General features: G+C 36.3%; 2 protein-coding genes across 9 annotated transcripts in view; both read left to right on the top strand.

Moving 5' to 3' along the window:
* The window catches only part of LOC136033171 (GRB10-interacting GYF protein 2-like), a 461,255-nt gene that overhangs the window by 420,440 nt on the left and 15,526 nt on the right, over positions 1-25,289 (top strand). The gene's annotated exons all lie outside the window — the stretch shown is intronic.
* Positions 18,570-19,148, top strand: LOC136032610 (signal peptidase complex subunit 3-like). The gene has a single exon (XM_065712881.1). The coding sequence runs from the start codon at positions 18,570-18,572 to the stop codon at positions 19,146-19,148; it is 579 nt and encodes a 192-aa protein (XP_065568953.1).

Genomic DNA, 25,289 nt, shown 5'->3' with positions numbered 1-25,289 from the left:
GGCTATATTCGGCCGGCTTAGAAGACTTTTTTCTATCTTAACTCGTGCATAACTATGCTTATACCAGTAAGACTGTAGGGTAACCACACGGAATACAACACTAAAATCAAGCAGGGTCATAACAATCAGGGCAGTAGCTTGGTAATTTTGGTACCCAAGTTTATTCTAAAGTGGCTGAAAACGGAGATAGGATTTCTAACTTCGGTGCTCAGAAACATCAGTAAATTAATGTTGAAGTTCCTTCAACTGTCCATGTTGAAGTACCGACATGATATTACCTCCATTTATTACATAGCACCTGTAGAATAGTTATTTGTTAAAACCGTTGTGCTAGGAAAATAGATCTTCTTTGGTATATTACTGCATATAGGCTATATTCGGCCGGCTTAGAAGACTTTTCTATCTTAACTCGTGCATAACTATGCTTATACCAGTAAGACTGTAGGGTCTTACATTTATTACATAGCACCTGTAGAATAGTTATTTGTTAAAACCGTTGTGCTAGGAAAATAGATCTTCTTTGGTATATTACTGCATATAGGCTATAGATAGATAGATAGATAGATAAATAAGTGTATTTCAAAAACCCGTGGGCCATATACACACAAAATATAAATAAATAACAGACAAGCAAGGAAATTAACAACAGTACGAACACGCACAAAAAAAAACAGAATTCAACGCAAAAAGCACCTAATCTAACTACAAAAGAAATTAATCATATAAAACTTTTTCTTCTTATTAAAGATTTTTCTGTATATACTCGAAATATTGTGGTTGGGTTACTATTTTGTAGAATACCCGGAAGCATCAAATTAATCCCATGCAAATAAATTTCCCGTAAATCCAAGAGCACCGGGCATTTCCGGAGAAAATGATCCAAGTCTTCATCATCATCTTTACAAAGAGGACAAAGATACCGCCTATCAGGACCAACTACCATTTTATTTTTGTCGAACGTTTTTTGCCTGTTCTGGATTGGAAGACAATTTGCCCTAAGCTGAATCCAACGACGTAGAATCATAGCCGGTAAATTAAGTTTAAAATAAACTTCCTCCCCAAAACTAGGTTTTGCCTGATTATAATGTTGTAGGGTTGTAGAATCAAGAACCAGCCCTTGCCAATGCTGAATTTCCTGACTCTCTAATATAAATCGTACCTGGCTTTCTAAATTTGCTGGTACATCGCGAGAGCAAAGACCATTATTCCATAAATAAGGCATTCCTACTTTTTCTAGTAATGATTTAATTTGGGATGGCCACGAGGTTTTTAAACCACATTTCAACATCTGTTCATATGCCACTCTTACTAGTCTATCTTCATTACTCTTAGTTAACTTCAACCAGAATCTAAGCATTAAAATATACCTACGTAGCTTTAAAGAAAACAGGCCCATATCACCTTTCAGAATCTGTGAATGAGTTGTCTGATGTAAACCAAACACTCTTTTATAATACTGGAGCTGAAGGGACTCCAGTTGCTGCACCGTTTCTCCACCCCATATCTCTGCTCCATATTCTATTACGGGTAAAATTTTTGTGTTAAATATTCTTTTATGCATTTTTAGGTTTTTGATCCCCATTATCGTCGGGTTTCTAAATATAGCTGACATGGCCACCCTACCTCTCTTAATTATTTCATCAACATGACTCCTTAGGCTTCCATTTTCCGATAAGATAAAGCCTAAATATTTTATTCTTTTACTTATAAATAGTTCCTTATTATTAAATTTAAACGTATATTTTTCATCGTCCCCAACCTTCCTTTTTTTAAAAATAACAACTTCGCTCTTTTCAGTATTCAGCCTTAACTTTTTTATATGCAAATATTCTTCTATGAGATTCAAAAGAGTCTGTAGATCTTGCGGTTTATTAGCCACCAAAGCAATATCATCTGCAAATAATAAGAGAGATAGTTTTTGAGTCCCTAGGCTAACTTTCGGAGCCCATCTATTCTCTAGAAAATTAACAACATCATTAATAAAAATATTAAACAACTTAGGTGAAAGGGTGCTGCCCTGTTTTACTCCCCGCTTAATATCAAAAAGCTTCGAAAACCTATTACCAACTTGAATGATTCCACTCACACAAGTATACATGCTCACTATCAATCTAACAAATGAATGGGGAAGGCCAATATTTAGCATGGCATCCTTCAATAACTCTCTGTCGACACTATCAAAAGCCTTATGGAGATCCAGAAATCCCACATAAAGACAAGTTTTACCCTTTCCATATTTATCTATTAATGCCTTTAAAATAAACACACTATCTGTCGTAATAAACTATCTGTCGAGTATAAAATAAACTATCTGTCGAATATAGGCTATATTCGACTTGCTTAGAAGACTTTTTTTCTTTCTTATCTCGTGCATAACTGTACTTATCAAACAGTTCGTGGTAAGGAACTGTAGTAAGGAGCGACCCGGCTCAATAGTAAACGAAACTCTAAAAACGGAATTTTGATGCTAAAATATACATCAAAAGAATTGGATTTTCATGCTGATTTTAAATATATAAGTTTCATCAAATTTAATCGTTGTCATCAAAAGTTACGAGCCTGAGAAAATTTGCCTTATTTCGGAAAATAGGGAGAAACACCCCCTAAAAGTAATAGAATGTTAACGAAAATCACACCATCGCATTCGGCGTATCAGAGAACCCTATAGAAAAAATTTCAAGCTCCTATCTACAAAAATGTGGAATTTGGTGTGTGGTTTGTTTGTTTGTTTTTTTTTCCCAGGGGTCATCGTATCGACCAAGTGGTCCTAGAATGTCCAAAAGGGCTCATTCTAAAGGAAATGAAAAGTTGTAGTGCCCTTTTTAAGTGACCAAAAAAATTTGAGGGCATCTAAGCCCCCTCCCACGCTCATGTTTTCTCCAAAGTCAACGGATCAAAATTTTGAGATAGCCATTTTGTTCCGCATAGTCAAAAACAATAATAACTACGTCTTTGGGAATGACTTACTCCCCCACAGTCCCTGGGGGAGGGGCTGCAAGTTACAAACTTCGACCAGTGTTTACATATAATAATGGTTATTGGGAAGTGTACAGACGTTTTCAGGGGGATTTTTTTTTTGGTTTTGGGGGTAGGGTTGAGGGGAGGGGGCTATGTGGGAGGATCTTTCCTTGGAGAAATATTTCATGGGGGAACGGAAATTCAATGAAAAGGGCGCAGGATTTTCTAAAATTACAAAAAAAACAATAAAAAAATAAACATGGAAAAGTTTTTTCAATTGAAAGTAAGGAGTAGCATTGAAACTTAAAATGAACAGTTATTACGCATATGAGGGGTTCTAAAAATACTTTAGCATAAAGAGCGAGGTATTTAGGAGGAGATAAATACCTTGCTCTTTATGCTATAGTATTTTTAGTAATTTCAACTATTTATTCTACGTCGGTCATTCTTAAAGAATTGGGACAAAACTTACGATTTAGTGTAAAGAGCGAGGTATTAACGAGGGTACATATACATAATAAAAATTTAAGAATATAAAAGTTTGTTACGTAAGTTAATTCTTAAGTTACGTATATTTTTTACTAATAAAAACATTCATTAAAAATTAAAATTTATAGTTGCCTTTTTATGTAGCCAAAAAACTGCAGGGCAACTAGGCCTCCTTCCCCACCCCTTATTTCTCAAAATCGTCTGATCAAAACTAAGAGAAAGCCATTTAGCCAAAAAAGGAATTAATATGCAAATTTCATTCTAATAATTTATGTGTGGAGAGCCAAAATCAAACATGCATTAATTCAAAAACGTTCAGCAATTACATAAAAAAAACTAGTTTTTTTTAACTGAAAGTAAGGAGCGACATTAAAACTTAAAACGAACAGAAATTACTCCGTATATGAAATGGGTTGTCCCCTCCGCAATCCTTCGCTCTTTACGCTAAAATTTGACTCTTTGCCACAATTCTGCCTTTTAAAACAATAAAAGCTTTAGCGTAAAGAGCGAGGGATTGCGGAGGGGACAACCCATTTCATATACGGAGTACTTTCTGTTCGTTTTAAGTTTTAATGTCGCTCCTTACTTTCAGTTAAAAAAACTAGTTTTTTTATGTAATACCAGTAAGACTCTAAGGTAACCACATGAAACACAACACTAAATTCAAGCAGGGTCATAACAATCAGGGCAGTGGTTTGGTAATTTCGTTACCCAAGTTTATTCTTAATTACCTAAAAACGGGGATAGGATTTCTAACTTCGGTGCTCAGAAACATCAGTAAAGTATTGTTGATATTCCTTCAACTGTCCATGTTGATGTACCAACATGATATTACCTCCATTTATTACATTGAACCAGTAGGATAGTAACTTGCTAAAACTATTGCGCTTGGAAAACAGATCTTCTTTGATGTATCACCCCATATATATTTAGCCTGCTTAGAAGACCTGTTTCTATCTTAACTCGTACATAACTACACCTATACCAGTAAGACTGTAGGGTAACAACACGGGACATAACACAAAAATCAAACCTTTTTCTAGCTTAATTCGTACATAATAGTGTAAACAGTCCTCAATTAGGTTTCCTACAGATCTATGAAGACTACGCTGTGAGCACAGCTTAGATACCAATACAGTTATGAAAACTCGATTTATTTCTGGGACACAGTGCGCGGTAGCAGTGCGAGTGGCTGGAGACAGGAAACTGGCAGTCTGAATCTGAAAGTCGGAGCAATTCACAGCTTAAATACCAATAGTTCAGAGCTATTGTGTTCCCGCCTATGGTGTTGTAGTACAATATACGCGTCGGAGTGCGGGCTTGGAGGAGACGCTAAGTTCAGAGCTCCGTACCAAAAGCCTCTCATGGGTAAGATAGGAGTTTTCATAACTGTAATGGTATCTAAGCTGTGACTGTGAGCAAACAATCAAGTTAAATGTTTACGGAAACCTAACTGTTTATTCTATAGTCTAAAAAAACATTTACTAATTAATTCAGGCAGAAGCAGTAAACCCTGAACCAAATAAGGTTGGCACTTGACCTGTATCAATACACATCTGATATGAAATGTGAGATGTTCAGTCAATAGATTTTTCAATCATTTTGGTAATTATGCGCCGTTATGTCAAGACCGGAGGTTTAACGACGTTAGTGACCCGACTCACTTGCGCGATGTCATTTTTCATACAATAAATATGCTACGTTTGCGCAATAGTGGGTCTAGCCTTTCTTTTAATATCGTGTTGCACAATTGTTGGTACGTTGTTCTTTCTTTTTGTTTTAGTTTAATGAATTAGTAACAACAAATCAAGAGGCATTATGTTACGCTTTACATGAAAGCGACAAAAGTAAAAGAGTTATTTTGTTTTGTTTTTTGTCGGTTATGGTTTTTCGACCTCGGCTAGTTCAAATGTAATGGTTTTTCGGCTATTTACGCTTTACTTAAATACAAAAAAGCAAAAATGTATTTAGGGTTTTTCAGCTGTTCTTATTTAAGAACAATTAAATCTTAAATTAAGATTTACGCACGACACAACATCATCCCAACTCTCAGACGTAATCCAAGATAAAAAAAAATGCCTTAACTTGCTATTGGCCGGTCTGAAAATTCAGAGATTGTATTTGTTTTAAAAACTAGCAGTGGTTTCAGTTGTAGCATGAAATGATAGCTACCACCTAGGTGGGGGAAGGGTAATTGGTGTATTGTAAAAAGGTCTTAAGGTTGCTGCAACTAATATCCAAACTTGCCCCACCTTTTGTAGTAGGGAAATAAACAATTTGCTTAAGCTTCTGATCTTTGCATAGATAATTAAGACTTAGTTCGTTTGCATATCCTGCTATAAAAATGCCGGCATTTGGGTACTTTGTCATCACAAAGTCAAGACTTGCTTGTAGCCTATCATGAAAATTACAACGAGCGTAAGCATTCTGTCTGGGTGAAGAATAAAACGAGCAAATGATTAAATTAGTGTAAGGCCGAGGCAGGCATTTGGGCTCGGTAGATATCCAAATGATTCCATCGCTGTCACCTAGACCACAGCTTAGATACCAATACAGTTATGAAAACTGCTATCTTGCTCATGAGAAGCTTTTGGTACAAAACTCTGAACTTGGCACCTCCTCCAAGCCCGCACTCCGACACGTAAATTGTACTACAACACCATAGGCGGGAACACAATAGCTCTGAACTATTGGTATTTAAGCTTTGAATTGCTCCGACTTTCAGATTCAGACTGCCAGTTTCCTGTTTCCAGCCGCTAGCATCGCTACCGCGCACTGTGTCCCAAAATTAAATTGATTTTTCATAACTGTATTGGTATCTAAGCTGTGACCTAGACCAAGCACATGAATAACAGTAGGAGAGACGCAATCCTTTGCGAAAATCATTGCTCATCCTCATTTTTTCTCCAGTGGGTGGTCAACCGGGTGAAGCTTTATGAGCACTTGAAAACCAGTCATTTTAAAGAGATCTGGATTTTGAGCCTGGACCTCAATAACCGCAATTATATCAATATGATTCAATTTAGATGTTGCCTCTAACTCAATTAACTTAGAATGGTTCTGGTTAACTTTAGCATTATTAACTTAGTATGGCTAACCCGACTGAACTTTCATTCAAAAGTTATGTTTTATTGAGAAATAGCAACGAGAAACCTTGAGACCGTTTTGAAAGGACGTTGTCGCTGTTTTCCTTCAAAAAAAGAAGACAATTTTTGTTGAGACGAAATATTTAAGAGATTGATGAATGCAGCATTTATTTGGTAGTAAAAATTCGAAAACTAAATGCTACTCCAACAACAAATTCGTCGGTCGACCTTTCGCCTTCTATTTAATATAAAATAAGTAAATAATAGTCAATAATTAATTCCACATGACAAAACTGCTTCATCTCGCTTAATTAGGAAAATTAATTCAAAAAGTTTTTCTACAAAGAAAGTTTTTCAGGAAAAGTAAAGAGCTACATTAAACCAAGATGAGCAGCTATAAATTTCAATATTTTTTCAACCTCTTACATTTTGAATAAATAAATACGCATTAAAATATGCTATGAGACATTCCCTAGCCAGATTACAGATTTGAAAGGAGGGTTATCTTCTAACAATAATTCAGTAATAAGGGGACCAATGAAAACGACGGGAGGCGTGGTCTTTTCTCATGGTCTAATAAATAAAAAAAAAACAAGGCGAAACCTGTTGATCACAATTTGTGCATAATCTTCCTATGATGTAGGATCTTTACAACCCTTAACAGGCTGCACCAATTAAGACAGGGCGTGTAGCAGATTTGGGATGCTACTGACAGATTACTCAAAATGGGTGTTGGTAAATAACAAAAATATTTTGACAATTTGGTGTAACAACATTATGGCCTTGTTGCAAAGTTTTTCCTTATAAGGGCGTAGCTTTGCATTATTAAAAACTAAGTTAGTTGATAATATGAACAATAGATTCCCAGAAATTGATGAAAATTGGAATATCTTTTGGGGGGCTTGCATTTCTGTCAATAGTGTGTAATTGAAATATAAATATCTCCTTAAATAATGAAATATAAGCATCTCCTAAAACATCGTAAAAACTTGACAAAAATCCTTAGAAATTTTTTTTAATGTGTTTATCGTTTTACCCCCACCCCCAAACCTCCCAAGTAATGCATTAATTTGAATAATGAGCTCAAATAGGGATTCATGTAGTGAATTTATCAAAAATAAGATACATATTGGCTCCCGTGGTTTTTTCCACGGCTAGAAACCAAATATTCAGTAAAATTCGGCAGGAAATGAGACTTATTAGTTAATTTTTACATTCAGTAATCTTTAAAGATCAATTATAGTTTGTCAATGACCAATTTTCACAACGTTTCCCTTCAGTCGAGATACAGGTTGAGACCAGGTTTATGTCTTCTTTTTTTTTCTTTTTTTTTGGAAAAGGAAAGACAAAGTATTGAATTATTTGATTTAATCAGTTAATTATGTGGTAATTATGGTAATTAATTAGTTAATCGAGCCGTTGTGCATAGGGTATTTGGCCTTCTAGTAGTGGCTATGTTTATTTCATTGTTGTATTATTTTTGTGAAATGTTGAACACACAGGTATCAATCAATAAAAACCCCCGTTATTTTACAATATTTTGAGCTACTTCTAATTTTAATCCCCCCTCAAGAAACGAAAACTGTGCACTGACCTACTCTGTTTATTAAATCAAACATAATCTGATTTTTTTTATTATTATAGAAATTTCAGAAAGATATAACAATTTTACAACTCATCCTCAAATCCACCTATAATTTTTACTTGGGTATATTTTGAAACGCTTTCCTCTGGACAATTAAAGATCAGCATAGCAGCATTCATGGCTCTGCCAATTTATTCCAGTGCAGGAGTATTCACAGCAGGGACTATCTTATTCGACCAGCTGGTTCATGCAACTTATTTTTTATAAGAACTGATCCAACAGGATCCTTTACTCCATGTTGGGTACAATTCACTGCTTATTCCTGTAATAGTTCTCTGTATAGATATACAAGCATACAAAATGTATAAATAGCAGGGTACCTCAAGAAACCGGACAAAGGAAAAGAAAAGAAAAATACATGCACATAAATATACAATGAAGACATACAGGAACATAAACATAAGTAAACTCATACAGAAATGGTTATTAAGGCATACACACAAATATACGAAGAAACTCTCCTTAGACAAGTCAAAACAAACACACGAGTGGATGAAAAGGACCTAATCGTTGACAAGCCTCTTTATTTAACTTGAAATCCAACTTTTTATATGACGTGGACATGGTCATAGCCAGAATGCATGACCAATGCCATAGCCAGAAGAGGGAGGGATGTTTAATATTTTTTTTTTTTTGGGGGGGGGAGGTAGGTTTGGGGGCGGGGGAACAAAATAACGATAAAACACATTAAAAGTTTGTTTCTAAGTATTTTTGTCACGTTTTTATAAATCAGACGAAACATTCAGGGGGTCAAACCAAGGTTTGACCCCCTGGTACGATCAAAACAAGGGTTATCCTAGAAAGAAATAAAAATTCGAAATCTGCCATAACATACGGCCCTTTTTAATTTGAGAAAAACCACTGCCTTTTCAGAAAAATGAACCTATGAAAATCAAAACCAGAAATAAGTGTTTGTTTAATTTCTATACGTTTCTCTTGTCGATTTGATCAAATTGGCCCTTTAACAGTTCATGAACTAAATTGGTGGCATTGAATAATCTGGAGAGAAAATTATCTTACCCATCTATATCTATTCTTCTAGTTTATATAGGTATACTTTCTATTCTCCATTAACAACACATTTGTGTGTTGTTAATGGCCACCTGGCCACCAAGTTGCCACCTGGCCACCACAGTTGCGCATTGGAACCCTTGTTTTGATCGTTTTAGCTGACTTTTAAGTTTGATAGACATCCATAGGCTCAGACATTTTTAGCTGAAGATTTGTATTTTTGATTACTGGGTCACTAATCCCTTATTCATTAGGATAAAAAAAAGATAAAGATATTCTAGAATTACTGCTGGCGCATAGGGCTTCGAATCGACATTCAAGTTGCTGCGTATTTTCGCAACAACCAGTCGTGAGAGTATTGGTACTTCTGTATTATCCAGTACACCCTCTAGAAATTTCCTCAGTTGAATCAGCGAAAAACCGGTTTATCATTCTCTAATCGGAGACTATTAGCTTAGGTTCCCTGAAATAAACTACGTTGCAGCTATATTTTAACTAATTATTTAATATAGAATGTGTATTTGTATTAGGTATTTAATAGAATGCGTTCTGGGTAGCACCCTTTCCATAATTCTTTGCTGTAGTTTCCATAATTTTATTCATATTATATTTTCATCATATTTTGGTATATTCCATTAGGATTAACCTAACTCCACTTCCCGGGTGTGTACTGACTAATACGGAAGCACTGGGGTATTTTCCAGGGGTTATTTTCAACCGGGGAGGAGAGATATTTTTAGCGGGGCGGGGGTATGTTCTGGGTTGTATTTTTTGGGGGAGGGGAGGTAAACACCAGCTAACACTCGTAAGCCGTATCTAAAATAAGAGAAAAGGGCATCGTCATCGTTTTAAGTTCAAATATTGCTCTCTACTTTCAGTAATTTTTTTTTATTTATTCTTAAATGGATATTCCTAGAAAAAGGTAAACTGAATAATAAAATTGAAGTACACAGATATTCATCATAGAATATAAAAGAAAATTAACTTACTTTCAGGAGTGTCCCAACTTTCGCCTTTTTTAAATCGCCACCAATTTCTTATTACGTTAATTTCACTCTATTTCCACAAAAAAATCTAAACACTATTTTCATGATATTATCAGATAATCAACATTTATATAGCATTTGTTTTATTTTGATTTAGAATAAAGAGATGCAAGACTCTTAATTGGGGCCTGCTTTTCAAAAATATTTTTTGAAATTCATGAATAAGAAAAAAAAAATATAAAAATCGAGGCAATCAAGAGTATACGTCTTGCTATTTAATGGTATCTCCGTCTTAATTTTGCACTCAAGTAGAATGAAAAATAAGCTTCAAGAAATTTTACACGGCACCTTTATACAGGGGAGATATACCTAAAGGAAGAAATTGTAGTAAAAATGCAACATAATCAAATCCTTATTATAAATACTTCGACAGCAAAGTTTTTGATACCGAAGCTTTCATTTAACAAACACGAAAATAAACTATGCCCATGGATGTGGAAAAATATATTTACCCAAAAACTATATTTGTACGATATGTATACGTGTCCCCCTGCTCAAGATCAAATGAGGGCGACATCAATTTAAGAATGCGAGTGATTTTGATGAAAATCGCGTAATAGAATTTAACACAAGAGTAATCTTATCTGCGCAACAGAAATTTATCGCAAACAGCAAGACTAGCTCCTGGATTTTGAAATGTATATTCCCCGCTTACGCTTTTATGAATGACGCCTCTGGGAAAAAATCAAATATAATAAAGCTTCTGGTCAAAGGTGACGCTTTTTATAACTCTTTAGCGCTCGCGGTCACACAAAAAGCATACATTCATATATAAATATAGAAAATTAATTTATGACCGAAAAAGTACAAGTCTTAACATGTCACTTAACACCCTTCCATCAGCTTTTTCTGGTAGCATACGCTTTCGAGGTAAGTTTCTAGCTTTGACATATTTTCATTCAGTTCAAAATGTTCCTCCCAAGAACATCGAATGTAGCCAAAGCTACATTCGAGAAAGCGTGTTTGATTTTTAGAAAGCAAGCATGAAATCAGCTTTGGACTTTGTCGCTAATCTTAGGGAAAAATTTGATGTCTCTATTTATTTTAGTTGTTGTTTTTGGTTCATAATGGTCTTACCTTTCTCTTTCACAAACCAATAGAAAGACTGAAAAAATGCTTTCAATTGGTTATCAAAAGCTTACTAAAAAATGTTTAACATTGAAGAGACAGCCGAGGGTATTGAACATCTGTCGGTTAATAAAACAGAAATCTCGGATAGCATCTTATTATCATTTTGTTATTTTTGAAATTTTATCTTTATTATTTGACTCGCACATTTTGGCTTGTGTTTTTCACAAGTTTTCTAACACCTAACGTTCTTGAAGACAAGGGTTGAGGGGACACACGACCTACAAACGGGTACCAGAATTCTAGATGTAAATTTGAAATAAAATAAATAATCTAACATTTAAGATCATTTTATAGTTTACAATTTTATCTTTATTTAAGTAAAGTAGATGTCACAGTTGGCAGAAACTTGCTTACTTATTTCAAATTTCACCTTCACACCCTTAGGCATAGTTACAACAGCCGTCCCGGTATTAGTATTAGTAGTACTATTAGCATTATTTACACTAATTGCACTAGTAGTAGTAGCAGCAAGAAAATAAGTAATTAAGCAAGACGGCACTAGACCCTTAAGGTCCGAACCGGCGGAACCCGTTTCGTGGCCCTACAGCTAGGAAGCGCAATGGAGGGCTGGGGTCAACCATTCTGTTCTTTCGCACACCCTTCCTGCTTACCTACCCCAGATCACTCCAGGTACCTATTTAGAGCTGGATCAGCTCTTGCTGAGCTTACAGTGTCACACCACTAACCCCCGTCCCAAACCAAACTAGACCTACGTTTCCTGAGCAACGTGAAGTGTTGCGGCAACCTTTCTCCGGCTTCGCCGAATAAAGTGTTGCGAGAGCAACACTTTGGTCTTGTTTCTTTGCTATCAGTTAAACGCTGAAATTGTCAGCCTATCGAAGCTTTTAAAACGTTATGTTCAAAGAAGAACGCGATCAGTAATCACATGATCAAAGGCTATTCCTCAGCATTGAAAAAACAACAATAACAAAAGAATATCGAAAGAAGGGACTAAATTGACTTTGCAGCCAGTTGAAATTTATCCTTTTCAATCGTAAACATCGTGACAGATGAAAACTTGAAACAGTATCTTATATGATCTAGAGGATATTATAAAGCTATCCGTAATTTTTAGGATCAAAATACCATAGATAACACTCTATTAATTATTAAGAAACTGCCTCGTTGTTATACGTTATCGTTTGTACCCGTTGCGTAAACACTTAATTCTAGGTTACAGTGAGTATGGGTAGGCTACACCAACTAGCAAAAGTTACAAGCCCTCTTCACTGACGATGATTGTAGCCTAACAGACGAGTATTACTTACAAGTCCCCTACATGTCTTACCACTGGAACCAACTCGGTCTTACCATCAAATACACTGGAAACAAATAATAGGTACACCAAATAGCAAGATTTGCAAACCCCTCGTTACCGAAGATGATTATGAGCTAACAGCCGACCTTTGCTTACAAGTCCCCTACATGTCTCACAATTGGTATCGGCCTATTTTTGGTTTCAGTGTGTACCATACTACTGAAGTGGTCAACCCCTTGAAATTCTCAAACTGGTATATCTCATGAAGGAATTTTTGTACCAAAAATGGATGACATATACTTTGGTCAGCTCATCACGAGCTATAATACCAAAAGAAGGGACTAAATTGACTTTGCAGCCAATTGAACTTTATCCTTTTCAATCGTAGACATCGTGACGGATCACGACTTGGAACAATCTATATATACAAAAATAAGTTGTCTGTCTGTCTGTCTGTCGAGTGACGTCATTATATGACGTCTGAATTATTTCATCATATACCAATTCAAAAACGAATGTATTCAAGCCGAAGTAGCTGAGTTGGTAAAGCGTTATGTTCCAGGTTCCAGGTCCGAGAGATTCCAGGTTCGAACCTTGGCTTTAGCATTAATACAAAAGAAGAAAAAAACTAAAAAAAAAGGTAAAAAACTAAAAAAAGAAAAAAAACTAAAAAAACTAAAAAGAAAAAAAACTAATAAAAAAACTAAAAAAAATAAAAACTGAAAAAGAAAAAAAAACTAAAAAAAAGGAAAAAACTGAAAAATAAAGGAGAAAAAGAAAACTAAAAACCGGGACACAGGGAATATAAATGACGACCGGGACACTCAAAGAGAAATTACAGACTGGGACACTGGGACACAAATGGATACTGGGAATATAAATGACGACCGGGACACAGGGACACAACTACAAGGGGATGCCGGGGGCACAGGGGGACATATAAATGACGACGGGGACACAGGGAATGTTCGATTAGCAATCACCATCAACAAAGCTCAAGGGTAATCATTAGAATAATCAGGTATAGATCTGAATACGGATTGTTTTTCCCATGGACAATTATATGTTGCATGTTCAAGAGTCAGTAAACCTGACAATCTATTTATATGCACAGACAATGGGACAGCGAAGAATGTTGTATATTCGCATGTTTTACGTAGTTAAAAACACACATATATATATATATATATATATATATATATATATATATATATATATATATCTATATATATAAAAATAAGTTGTCTGTCTGTGGATGTGTGGATGGATGTGTGGATGGATGTGTCAGGTGACGTCACCTGAAAAAACTGGATTAGGTGACGTCAAAACTGAAAAAACTAAAAAAAGGCAAAAACTACAAAAAAAACTAAAAACTAATAAAAAAAATAAAAAAGCTAAAAAACTAAAAAAACTATAAAGGTAAAAACCAATAAAAAACTAAAAAAAAAACTGAAAAAACTAAAAAAAGGCAAAAACTACAAAAAAAAACTAAAAACTAATAAAAAAAGTAAAAAAGCTAAAAAACTAAAAAAACTAAAAAAACTAAAAAAAGGTAAAAAACTAAAAAAAATAAAAAATAAAAAAAAACTAAAAAAAAGGAAAAAACTGAAAAATAAGCTAAAATAAAGGTAAAAACCAATAAAAAACTAAAAAAAAAAAGGAAAAAACTAATAAATGACGACACTCAAAGAGAAAGCGACCAGGACAAAAAACTAAAAAAAAAAGGCAAAAACTACAAAAAAACTAAAAACTAATAAAAAAAATAAAAAAGCTAAAAAACTAAAAAAACTAAAAAAAGGTAAAAAACTAAAAAAACTAAAAACTAAAAAAAAACTAAAAAAGGTAAAAACTAAAAGAACTAAAAAAGAAAAAAATAAATGACGACACTCAAAGAGAAAGCGACCAGGACAAAAGGAATGTTCGATTAGCAATCAACAAAGCACCGGGACACAGGGAGTATAAATGACGACCAGGACACAAGTAAAAAAAAAAATTAACAAAACTAAAAAGAAGGTAAAAACTACAAAAAAACTAAAAAGAAAAAAAAACTAAAAACTAATAAAAAAACTAAAAAATCTAAAAATCTAAATAAACTAAAAAAGAAAAAAAAAGGAAAAAAATAAAGGAGAAAAACAAAACTAAAAAACGAATGTATATACAGACCGGTACACCGGGATACAAATGACGACCGGGACACAGGGAATATAAATAACGACCGGGACACAGGGACACAACTACAACGGGGACACCGGGGGAAACAGGGGGATATAAATGACGACCGGGACAAAAAAACTAAAAAGAAATAAAAACTAAAAACTAATAAAAAAAACTAAAAAATCTAAAAATCTAAATAAGCTAAAAAAGAAAAAAAAAGGAAAAAAATAAAGGAGAAAAACAAAACTAAAAAACGAATGTTTATACAGACCGGGACACCGGGATACAAATGATGACCGGGACCCGGGACACAGGGAATATAAATGACGACCGGGACACAGGGACACAACTACAACGGGGACACCGGGGGAAACAGGGGGATAACCTGACAATCTATTTATATGCAAAGACAATGGGACAGCAAAGAATGTTGTATATTCGCAAGTTTTACGTAGTTAAAACCATATATATATATATATATATCTATATTCACAGGTGGGACATAGGGACACAACTACAATGGCGCGTAACTATTATGGCGCGTAACGACTTACGCGCGCGGGGGGGCTTGGGGGGGGCGCGAAGCGCCCCCACCAACTAGGTGTTGGGGTGGCGCGAAGCGCCACCCCAACAGCTAGTATATATATATATATATATATATATATATATATATATATATATATATATCTATTCACAGGTGGGACACAGAGACACAACTACAATGGCGCGTAACTAATATGGCGCGTAACGGCTTACGCGCGCGGGGGGGCTTGGGGGGCGTGAAGCGCCCCACCAACTAGGTGTTAGACAGCAACTAGTTGTTGGGGTGGCGAAAAGCGCCACCCCAACAGGTAGTAGGCTATATAACTCCACTTCACTTCGCACACCATAGGTTCTGGCTCTTGGACAAGCAAAAACCATCCTTTTTGGCCCCAGGCAAGAGTTCTGTGGAGCTTTCCAAAATGCAATGTCATATTTATCAATCCGGCCTGAGGTCCACACTTACCGTAAAAACCGCAAAGGTTAGACCCTTACCAGTTTCCAGAAATAGCTGAGATCGATGGCATAGAAAAAAAAGGACAAAACCAAAGTGTTGCTCTCGCAACACAATAACTGGCTACGCCTGTGATTGAACCCGTGCCCAATGGACAAAGAATTCTCAAACCAGCGCGCCAACCACTTGCCCAGACGTGCTTAAAATTCTGTCTGTCACAAGAATGTCTCTTGTGCTAACTGGTTTATACTAACCGCAATAGACAGTGCTATTGCGCTTCCTATGATTTTTGTTCCGGCTTTTTTGGCCCGCTGATATTAATGCTATTTATTAATGCAAATTGGAGAACCCACAAACAGGTCATCTTAATGAAAATCATAAATGATATTTCAACTAATCATGTATGTTAAAAAAAGTCTAGTACAATAAATGGAACCTTGCAGTCAGAATCTAATCAAAATTACGAGCAACTGAACACCGCGATACCTGGGACTATTAGAATAGAGCTTGGGTCAATTATCAGATAGAGAAGCCTGTGCTGGGCATGGGGGTTGGAGGGAGTGGAGGGAGTCATGTGCTGCAGCATTGGTGGTGAATCTGACTGAAAAAAGCCAAGTGTTTTCGACATTTACCTTTGCCCACCCGAAAGCTTGTTAATATCATATTTCTGTCTTCTGTCTTCTCATTCCTAACAAATTTAGTAAAAGCCAAGCACCAGCAGTTCTATTTATCATTTTTTAATGTGTGTTTATTGTTTATAAGGTGTTGCACGATGTTTTTAAATTCCCCAATAGCGTGTTTGCTAAATAATTACTTCTCTTCACTACCGTACGAATAGCGCCAACTTCAATAGCCTTTTCCCGTATTACAAATTCTGTATCTACACACCTGGTTGTAGCTGCAGTATCTAATAATGCAGTATCTACAGCAGCATGTAGATGATACCTTATGGACTAATATCCCCCTTGTATCCCTGGCAATGGAGCCTTTCGAGAGGGAATAAGTGTATTGTAATTCCATTTTGAATTGCATTTTGTATTGTATTGCATTGAATAATAAACTTCTTCTTCTTCTTCTTCTTTACCAATTTTTACCTTGATACGGTAAGCCGTTCCAGAAATATTACTGTTACGCCGGTATCGACAATCTATATGCACATTGTATGTTTTGATTTAGCTCAACATTCCCCTCAGTGTATCATCTGATGTTTATTTAAATATCCTAAGCATTGATATTATCGCTACAGAAGCAGTAGTTTTAGTGGTAATAGCAGTAGTAGTACTAGTAGTTATGGTAGCAGTAGTAGTAGTGGTAGTTGCAGCATTGCAAATATTACCTTTTTGGTCAACTGTTCCTCCCGTTTATCATTGCCTGAAAGTTGGGCGACAAAAGCGTGAATGATCTGATGTTGATTCTTAGTGCAAAAAAAAATCTTGTAAAATCGTGACATTTCGATGGTATAGTTGATGTTTTGTAAAAATGACCCATTTTCAATTCCCAGTGTAGCTATAGAACTATATATTGCTTTCCAACTTAAATTCTCTCTGTATTCATTAATCACTTTTAAATTGCTTCATACTAATATCCCCGTTATTTGAGCCAACGGGTCGAATTCTTTACTATAATTTTTGAATAGGCAGTTATTTTTCTTAAAATGTGTTTTTGAACTTTTGGCTACTATGTGCTTCTGTTCGTCTTCTACTACTTACAGCTATAGTTGCAACCATGATTTTGAATTCGAAAGATAACTATGTATAAATGTCGCATTCAGTTATTACGTCATATATGGTTACAACCTACGATTAAGACGTCATTAATTAAGGCTGTACATGAAAACTTCAAATATATTTATATTAAAAAAGGCGCTAGAAATGGCAATTTCCTTTCAAATGAGCTATTGAACAACTCTCGGTGATGTTCCAGTGCTCAGCTATCTTGGGAAACAAGAAAAAAAGGTGCCGTCGATACAGAATATAGTAGTTCAAGCAACTTATCTTGTTTTTCAAGCTAATAGATATTCCTCGCTATTCAAGCCAAGGGACGATAAGTTTTCATATATAAGGGTTTCGGACAAGGTGGCTCTAATAGTGTTTTTCTTGTTTTGAACTGACACTTTTTTTAGGAGTTTTGGGCTATTATATTTCTTAATATTGGACGTGATTTTCTCTTACTAGGGTACAAGCTACCACTGTAAACCAGATGTTGATGATAATGATAATGAGCAATTTTCTTGTTTCTAAATTCAATGGATTTTCTTTGTTGTTCAAGGCAAGGAGTTGTAAATTTCCATTACACAGATTTTGAGACAAGGCGGTTCTAATAGTGTATTTTGTAGTTATTTCTAACACTATTTTGTCGAACTTTTGGGCTGTTTGATTTCTGAATATGGAACGTGCTCGTCTCTAACTATGTAGCCGCTACCACTGCAACGATTAAGTTTGTTAAAGTTAATAGTTGTGCACAAACTTTCTAGCTAACACTCATGCACATTCATTCTTATTTGTGTCCAGAATACTACAGACTTTTGAACCAACTTGATTTTATGACGCAGCTCACCGTCATTTGTAAAACACCAAACACATTTAAGAATTTTCTTATAAAGAAAACAAGAGGCAACAATTATGAAAAATGGAAAAAAATTGGCGGCTTTCGTTGATTATTCTTAGCCTTTCGTCGATCTGCTTGTCTTAGCCTTTGTTGACAGCAACCAAATTTCATACTCTCGTTTCTTAGGAGAATAGAACTATAGGTAATAAGTTTGTTTAGTGAAAACAAAATGATGACTTTTTCAACAATAATGAACTGTATATCAAAAGTTCAAACGGTGGCATTTGTAATAGTTGCACTATGTTTTCTACAAACGCTCGCCGAGCCAAACCCTGTAAATGTTCATATTAATCCTGTTGTCGCAAATATCTATCCTCAGGAATATTCTGAATTTGATCTGGGAGTTCTTAACCTTGATTTGAAAACAGATCTGAAACCTCTTTTTAATTGGAATGTAAAACAGCTATATGTCTATCTAACCGCCGAGTACCATACTAAACACAATATATTAAACCAGGTAGTTTTATGCGACAAAATAATAAAAAACAGGGACGAAGCTAAACTCGACTTAAAAGGTTTGACAGTGTGGTTTGGCGACAAAGAAAATGAATTGCGTGGAAACGAGAACATTGTTCTAACTCTTTCTTGGAATTTAGTACCTAATATTGGATTTCTTCCAAGATATTCTGGCACAGGAGCCAAGGTCATCAATTTTCCATTCAATTATAAGGTAGCTACAAAATTACAAGATAGGAGAATAATAGGCAAAATAAAACAATATTACAACAATGGAATTCTACAAAGATTAGAAGAAAGTGAGGGAGATTAAGAAGGCATGAAATCATGAATTTGGAAGGTGTCAAACTATGGCTATTAATAAAACTGACTATGATCCAGAAGATACTGCCATACAGCATATGCTGAAATGTTTTGAACTACATGTTGTAGATAACGTCTTAACGGGCAGTATAGTTTTATGTGGAAGAGAAACTTATATAGGTCTCTCGGCTTGAATAACAAAGTAAATATGTTGGCTTGAAAAGCCAAAAAGTGACGGCGACTACGATGTTCTGCATATACGGCATCTTATGACTTTTTTTCTTCAGATAGCAAGGCACTGAAAAATTGTATTTTTCTCAAAACTTAGAGATTTTCTGTGCACGTATAAGCAATACTAACACATTCTCTGTTTCTATTGTTATTAATTTTATCATACAGCACTAGGAGACCACGCTTTGCTTGCGAAGAGAATTATAGACATACAAAAATATTCAGAGAAACATCCGTTCTGAAATATACACCCCCTATACCCTGGTTTACAAAAGAAAACTTTTGTTTAGTTTTTATAGAAATCGTTCTTTTAAACAAAGATACAAAGGGAAAGGTGATTTTTAAATCACAGGATTAAATTTGACGTTCCAATCGGCATCTCCAATAATCGCAATGATGCCAATAATTGTCCAGATTTGCTGGCTATTCCTTGTCAAACAATGCCCAATGAATAAGTTGACAATTCTAATTTTATTTTTCGAGTACTTTAAAATTTAAAACACGTTCTCAATTTGAAAGTGGGGTATATGTCACAATGCAATGTTTTATAATCGGTGGTAACGCTTCGACTTATCCTGTATCTTTACTTAGACAGTACTATTGTGCTGGTTATGAGTTTTGTTCCGGTTTTATATGGCCTGCTAATATTAATGCTATGTATTAATGCAAATTGGAGAACCCACAAACAAGTGATTTTAAGAAAATATCAGAAATGATAGTTCAATTTTCATGTATGTTAAAAAAGTCTATCAAAATTACGAGCAACTGAACAACGCGATACCGGGTCTATTAGAATAGAGTTTGGATCAATTATCAGATTAACGACGCTGCTTGACCACTAAAATCCTTATCTTAGTGGTCACACCCCTCAGTGTGTTGCTAAAACCATATAGTTACTATGGTCTAGGATTCATCTTTCACAATAAAGGCCACATATCCCAAGCAACTTTTAAAACCATAATTGTGTAATATTATCTTGCCAAATTATCTTTTCAATAGATAATCACCATATTATCATTATCTCCATTATCTCCATATTATCTTTTCAAAAGAAAAATCCGTTGCACCATCATACATATTGTGATTCAGTCGCTGTCAACAATTGCATTTCATTTCTAAAATTTCAGTTACTATAGGCTAGAATTTGTTCTCTAATAAAATCCCTCGTTGTTCAAGCCAAGGGACGGCGAGTTTCCTATGTAGGGGTTTTGAACAAGGTGGTTCTAATAGTGGACTTCTTGTTTTGATCTGACTCAATCCTTAATAGTTTTGGGCTGTGGTATTTCTTAGTGTTGGACGTGATTGCCTGTTACTAGGTTTCTAGCTACCACTGCAACCTGGATTACGTAATCCAGTTGGTATAGAGTTCATTCTTTATTAAAACACATCTGTTTTCTTTGAAATGATCGATTAGACAACTCTCTACAGTATTCCAGGGCCAAACTATCTGAGGAGAAAAGACAGAAAAAGAACACAAATATTAAATACATACACAATATCGCGGTTGTAGCCACTTTTCTATATTTTCAAGCCAATATATTTCCCTTGCTGTTCAATCCAAGGCACGATAAGTATCCCATATAAGGGTTTCGGACAAGGCGGTTCTAATAGTGTACCTTTTGTTTTGATTTGACTCTGTTTCTAGGAGTTATGAGCTATTATATTTCTTAGTATTACACCAGTTGGTGGGGGCGTTTCGCCCCCCCCCCAAGTCCTCCCGCGCGCGTAAGTCGTTACACGCCAGTTCGCATTTAGCAGTCAATGGATAAACTTGTCTGACTGCTTTTGCCCGGATACAACGGTTGCTATGCCATGTTGTAGACTTATGTGAATTATATCGTGATAATTGCTTAAATTAATTGTTACAATATAATCTATGATACAAAGGAGTGAGTTCTGCGTTCGAGCTAGTTCCTGAGGAATCCGGATGTGGGTATTAGCCGTCTTTTAACGGTTTTTGCAAATTGCACGCTGTAAACTAGCGTGGGTAAAAAATAAATTTTTTCCAAAGGTAGGTAACTTATATTATTTTGATAAAGTCAGAATGGGAAAGAAAGCCAGACCCAAACGCAACCGGACAGAAGCTGAGTTATCGGATCCGGTTATGAATTCTACTAGTAATTCGGATGCGAGTGCCAATGGGGACTGCCAGAAAACGAATGCAGAGAATATCATTAAAATTTTGGAAATGGTCCAATCTATAAATGTGAACATGGAAACCCTAAAGCAGAGTGTACTTGAAATTCAGAACGATTTGGGTGCAGTTAAAAGTCGTGTTATGGTGCTAGAAAATAAAAGTAGTGCAACGGACAATGAAATTGCAACAGTGAAATCGGAATTTCTAGCTCTGTAAAGTTTTGTAAAAGCCCAGCCACAGCTGATTAAGAAATGCAATGAGGAAATGAATGTGGTTGTGCCCAGTCTCTTGTTGACAGTGTTGCGATATTGATTTTTTGAATTGTACTAGACATAGGTCTAAAAATGTACTTCCCGGGAAAAAATGTACCAGACGCAAAAATTTTTTTTTCGCGTGTTGCGCTTCGCGCAACACGCGATCTTCTTTCGCGCTACTGTACGAATCTATACAATATCGTTCTTTTCGCTTATTTTTCTCTCTCTTCCCGATGGCTCCCATTTTCTTTTCTAACCCTATTTTTCCGCACCTTCGTGTTTTCTGGAATAGAGCTTGGCTCTAGAGCGTGCTCAGTAGCCAAAGAGTCAAAATGTGCCTATTGAGGTAAATTAGTTCTGCCAAATGAAGGTAACTCAGAGCTGGAAAGTCACGCAAAATCTGCCACAAAGGAAAAGCGGTTGAGTCGCGAAGAAATTACACTGGATCCACGAACCACGGACCCAGAGATGTCTCTTCCGAAAATCCTTTATTCGTCTTATTTAACCAATTTGAACAACGCTTACGGAAAGCGGCAGTAGCCTAAACTAAATGATAACCAAAAGGAAAGCAATTTTAAGCAGAGTGAAGCGGAAGAAACCGCAGATAACCAAAACAAAAACTCCAAATATGCTTTGTCCATGGAGGACATATGTTATGTCTATGGGCCTGGCTCTAATCGAGAAAGGGGTTGTTGAGTTGTGGAGCTCGGAATGAGCTCAAATTAAAATTACGGCCCATTTTACGGCGTTATTTATCTTTCTTTATGTTAGATCATTGGATACAAAAATAGGAATGAACAGAAAAACAAGATATTCACTTCTTTTAAAAACTAAAACTTCTTAGGAATTATCACGAGATCATCACGTCTTCAATATCTCTTAGCAGAGACTCAATTTCCTCCTGTTGATCATCTTCTACTTCAACAATTGCCTGTTCTTCAGACCCTTTCTTTTTTTCCTGAGGGTTCCAGGAGACACAAGTACCATGGTCGCGAATATGCTCCCTTGTCCGAATCAAGGAGTAAATGGTGTCAACTGCAAGGCGGTTTCGAGACTTCGTTTCAACCACCGACACTGCACTGAAAATACGTTCGACTCAGGCCGATGAGTGTGGAAGGGACATGACAGAAAACATGAATGTACAAAGCTCTGCATACTTTGAAGAGCCAAGACCATTTTTAAGCTCGTTCAGTTTCCCCCAGAACACCTCTGGACTTTTGAAGTATTGGGGTGGCAAATGCTTTGATTCAGCAGGGATTGATCGCCACTGAGAGCTCAATTCTTCTAGAGATTGTCGGTTGACTAAGTTAGGAAACATGACTAGTACTGGTACTAAATCCTCTCGGCCAGAGGCAGCCACAACCGGGTCGATCACTTTCATTTTCTGCAGAACCTTAAAGGTTGAGTTGCAGTAAAAGCGGACATAAAACTCCTTTGCCAACTTCACATAAAACTTCAGACACACTAGTTTGAACGCATGCACTGTTGGGGCAGGAATATTTTTCTCGATAACCTCAGCTTCCACGTTTGCTCCCACATAGATTCGTTCGAGAGGCAAGAAATACTCTCGGTTGGACGGATCATAGGTCCCTAACGGCTTGTTTTCAACTACTTCCGGACGTAGGAAGTTCCTTAGGATAGTCCCAAATACCGTAGAGACTCGTTGCAAAGGCAGTGCAGCCTAACCCCCTCAGCTTGAAACAATATGTTCAGCTTGTTGACTTGCGGCAAAATGAAGCCCAGGAACTGCAAGTACAGTTTCGTGTACACATTTTCCATCATTTTCAGGACCTTTTCAGCAGAGGCCGACTTGATGGCCTTGAATTCCTCGTAAAAGTACACTTTCAGAGCTCTCCACTGTTCTAAAATTCGCATAACTACGGACTCGAGAGACAGCCAACGGACGTCACAGACTTTCAGCAGTCTATGGTTTTTCGTATCTGTTATCCCCTGAAACTCTGCATATGCTGCAATACGCTTTGGTGAATGCTGTATATAGTTATATACATCACGGACAAACTCATCAAATTCTAGTGGGATCTCTTTGGAGGCGTAAGACGCGCATAGTGCAAGGCTATGGCACACACAGCCTACAACAATAACATACGGATTGTCAATTTTCACAAGAGCCTTCAGCCCCGTTACCTCCCCCATGTTCACAGAGGCATTATCCCATCCGAAACCTATGCAGTTCTCTTTTGGGATATTTCTGACGCTGAGTAGCTTATCTACTTCTCCCTTCATTATCTGAGCTGTTGCTGATGGCACCTCGACAAGTCCTAATAAGCGATCGCAAACACGTTTTAACTGAGGACACCAGAAGCGAGCAACAACAGCCATAGATTTATCAACAGATTTGTCTGTCGATTCATCCAACAAGATTGAAAACTTGCATTTCTGCAATTTCTCTGAGAGAGCCTGGTCTGCATCAGCTGCCATTTTTTTCACAATGATATTTCGTGTTTTGTCACGGCCGCACGTAATCTTACCTGCGATCACGGAATCAGGGAACACATTTTTTAGGAGCCCTGGCAGATGTTCCATAACCCTAAATGGCAGGTTGTGTTCAGCAATAAAGCCGCTGAGCTTCAGCTCTGCATTCTCAACACTCTTCTGCAACATCACACTTTTCTTAAATTCAACGTTACTGGAGCACAAGTTTGCTAGATCAGTTGTATGCTGCTTTGCCTCAAAGTTCTTTACATGGAATTTATTTTTGGAATGTCGAAGAGCATGGGTTTTTCCTCCAATGTAACTTTTGTTGCAAACCAGGCACATAAATCTCGTACTGTCCTTCTCATCCTTCCGAATCCATTTCTGCAGGTCTTTGTCAGAAAGCCAGTCACTGTTAAATTTGTGCTTGTAATGTGTCTTTTTCTTTTTTGGCTTTGCCTTGACATTCATTCTCTCATCAACACATTCGTCATCAGAGTCAGACTCTTCAGATTCACTAGATTCAGTACTGCTGCCGCTTTCTTCACCTAGTGATATCATATCCTGGTCACAGTTTCTGCTGTTCTTATCACTGCCCAAGTTTGCTCGGCTATCAGGGTTTATTCCAGTCTGTACTTCTGTCACCTCGTGCAATTCTTCAGTGGGTTTGTTCGGATTTTCTTGTCTCTTATCTGTCTCATCTGGAGGTCCTGGCTTTTTGAAAAACTGTTGAAGTTTTGATTGCTTCATTTTGTCCTTAAAAACGATATATAGCATATAATTCCATGTATCTACTAGCTACTCTCTACTACGTATGGTAAATCAAAAAAGAGGATTAAAACTAGCTTTTTTCACGGTAAGAATGACAAGCATACTAGGCTAGATAGTAATTTTACTTTGGGATTTTTTTTGTTAGCTTTACCCTTGATCAGGTAAACAGATGCTGACAAAAAACCAGAGATTCCCTTCTACAATCACACAACACAGAAGTACGGATTTCCTAAAGAGATTTCCCTGAAAAACTGTGTTATGTGATAGCAGTAAATAATGCATGGGTGATCGAAATATGTACTGATATTCCAATAAACACGGTGAC

Source organism: Artemia franciscana, chromosome 11 (genome assembly GCF_032884065.1).
Source record: "Artemia franciscana chromosome 11, ASM3288406v1, whole genome shotgun sequence".
NCBI lineage: Eukaryota > Metazoa > Arthropoda > Branchiopoda > Anostraca > Artemiidae > Artemia > Artemia franciscana.
This window is presented reverse-complemented; position numbering and strand designations above follow the sequence as displayed.

Bases quoted from the DNA above. Each gene is read 5' to 3' on its own strand.
- LOC136032610 (XM_065712881.1), top strand. From the start codon at position 18,570: ATGAACTGTATATCAAAAGTTCAAACGGTGGCATTTGTAATAGTTGCA.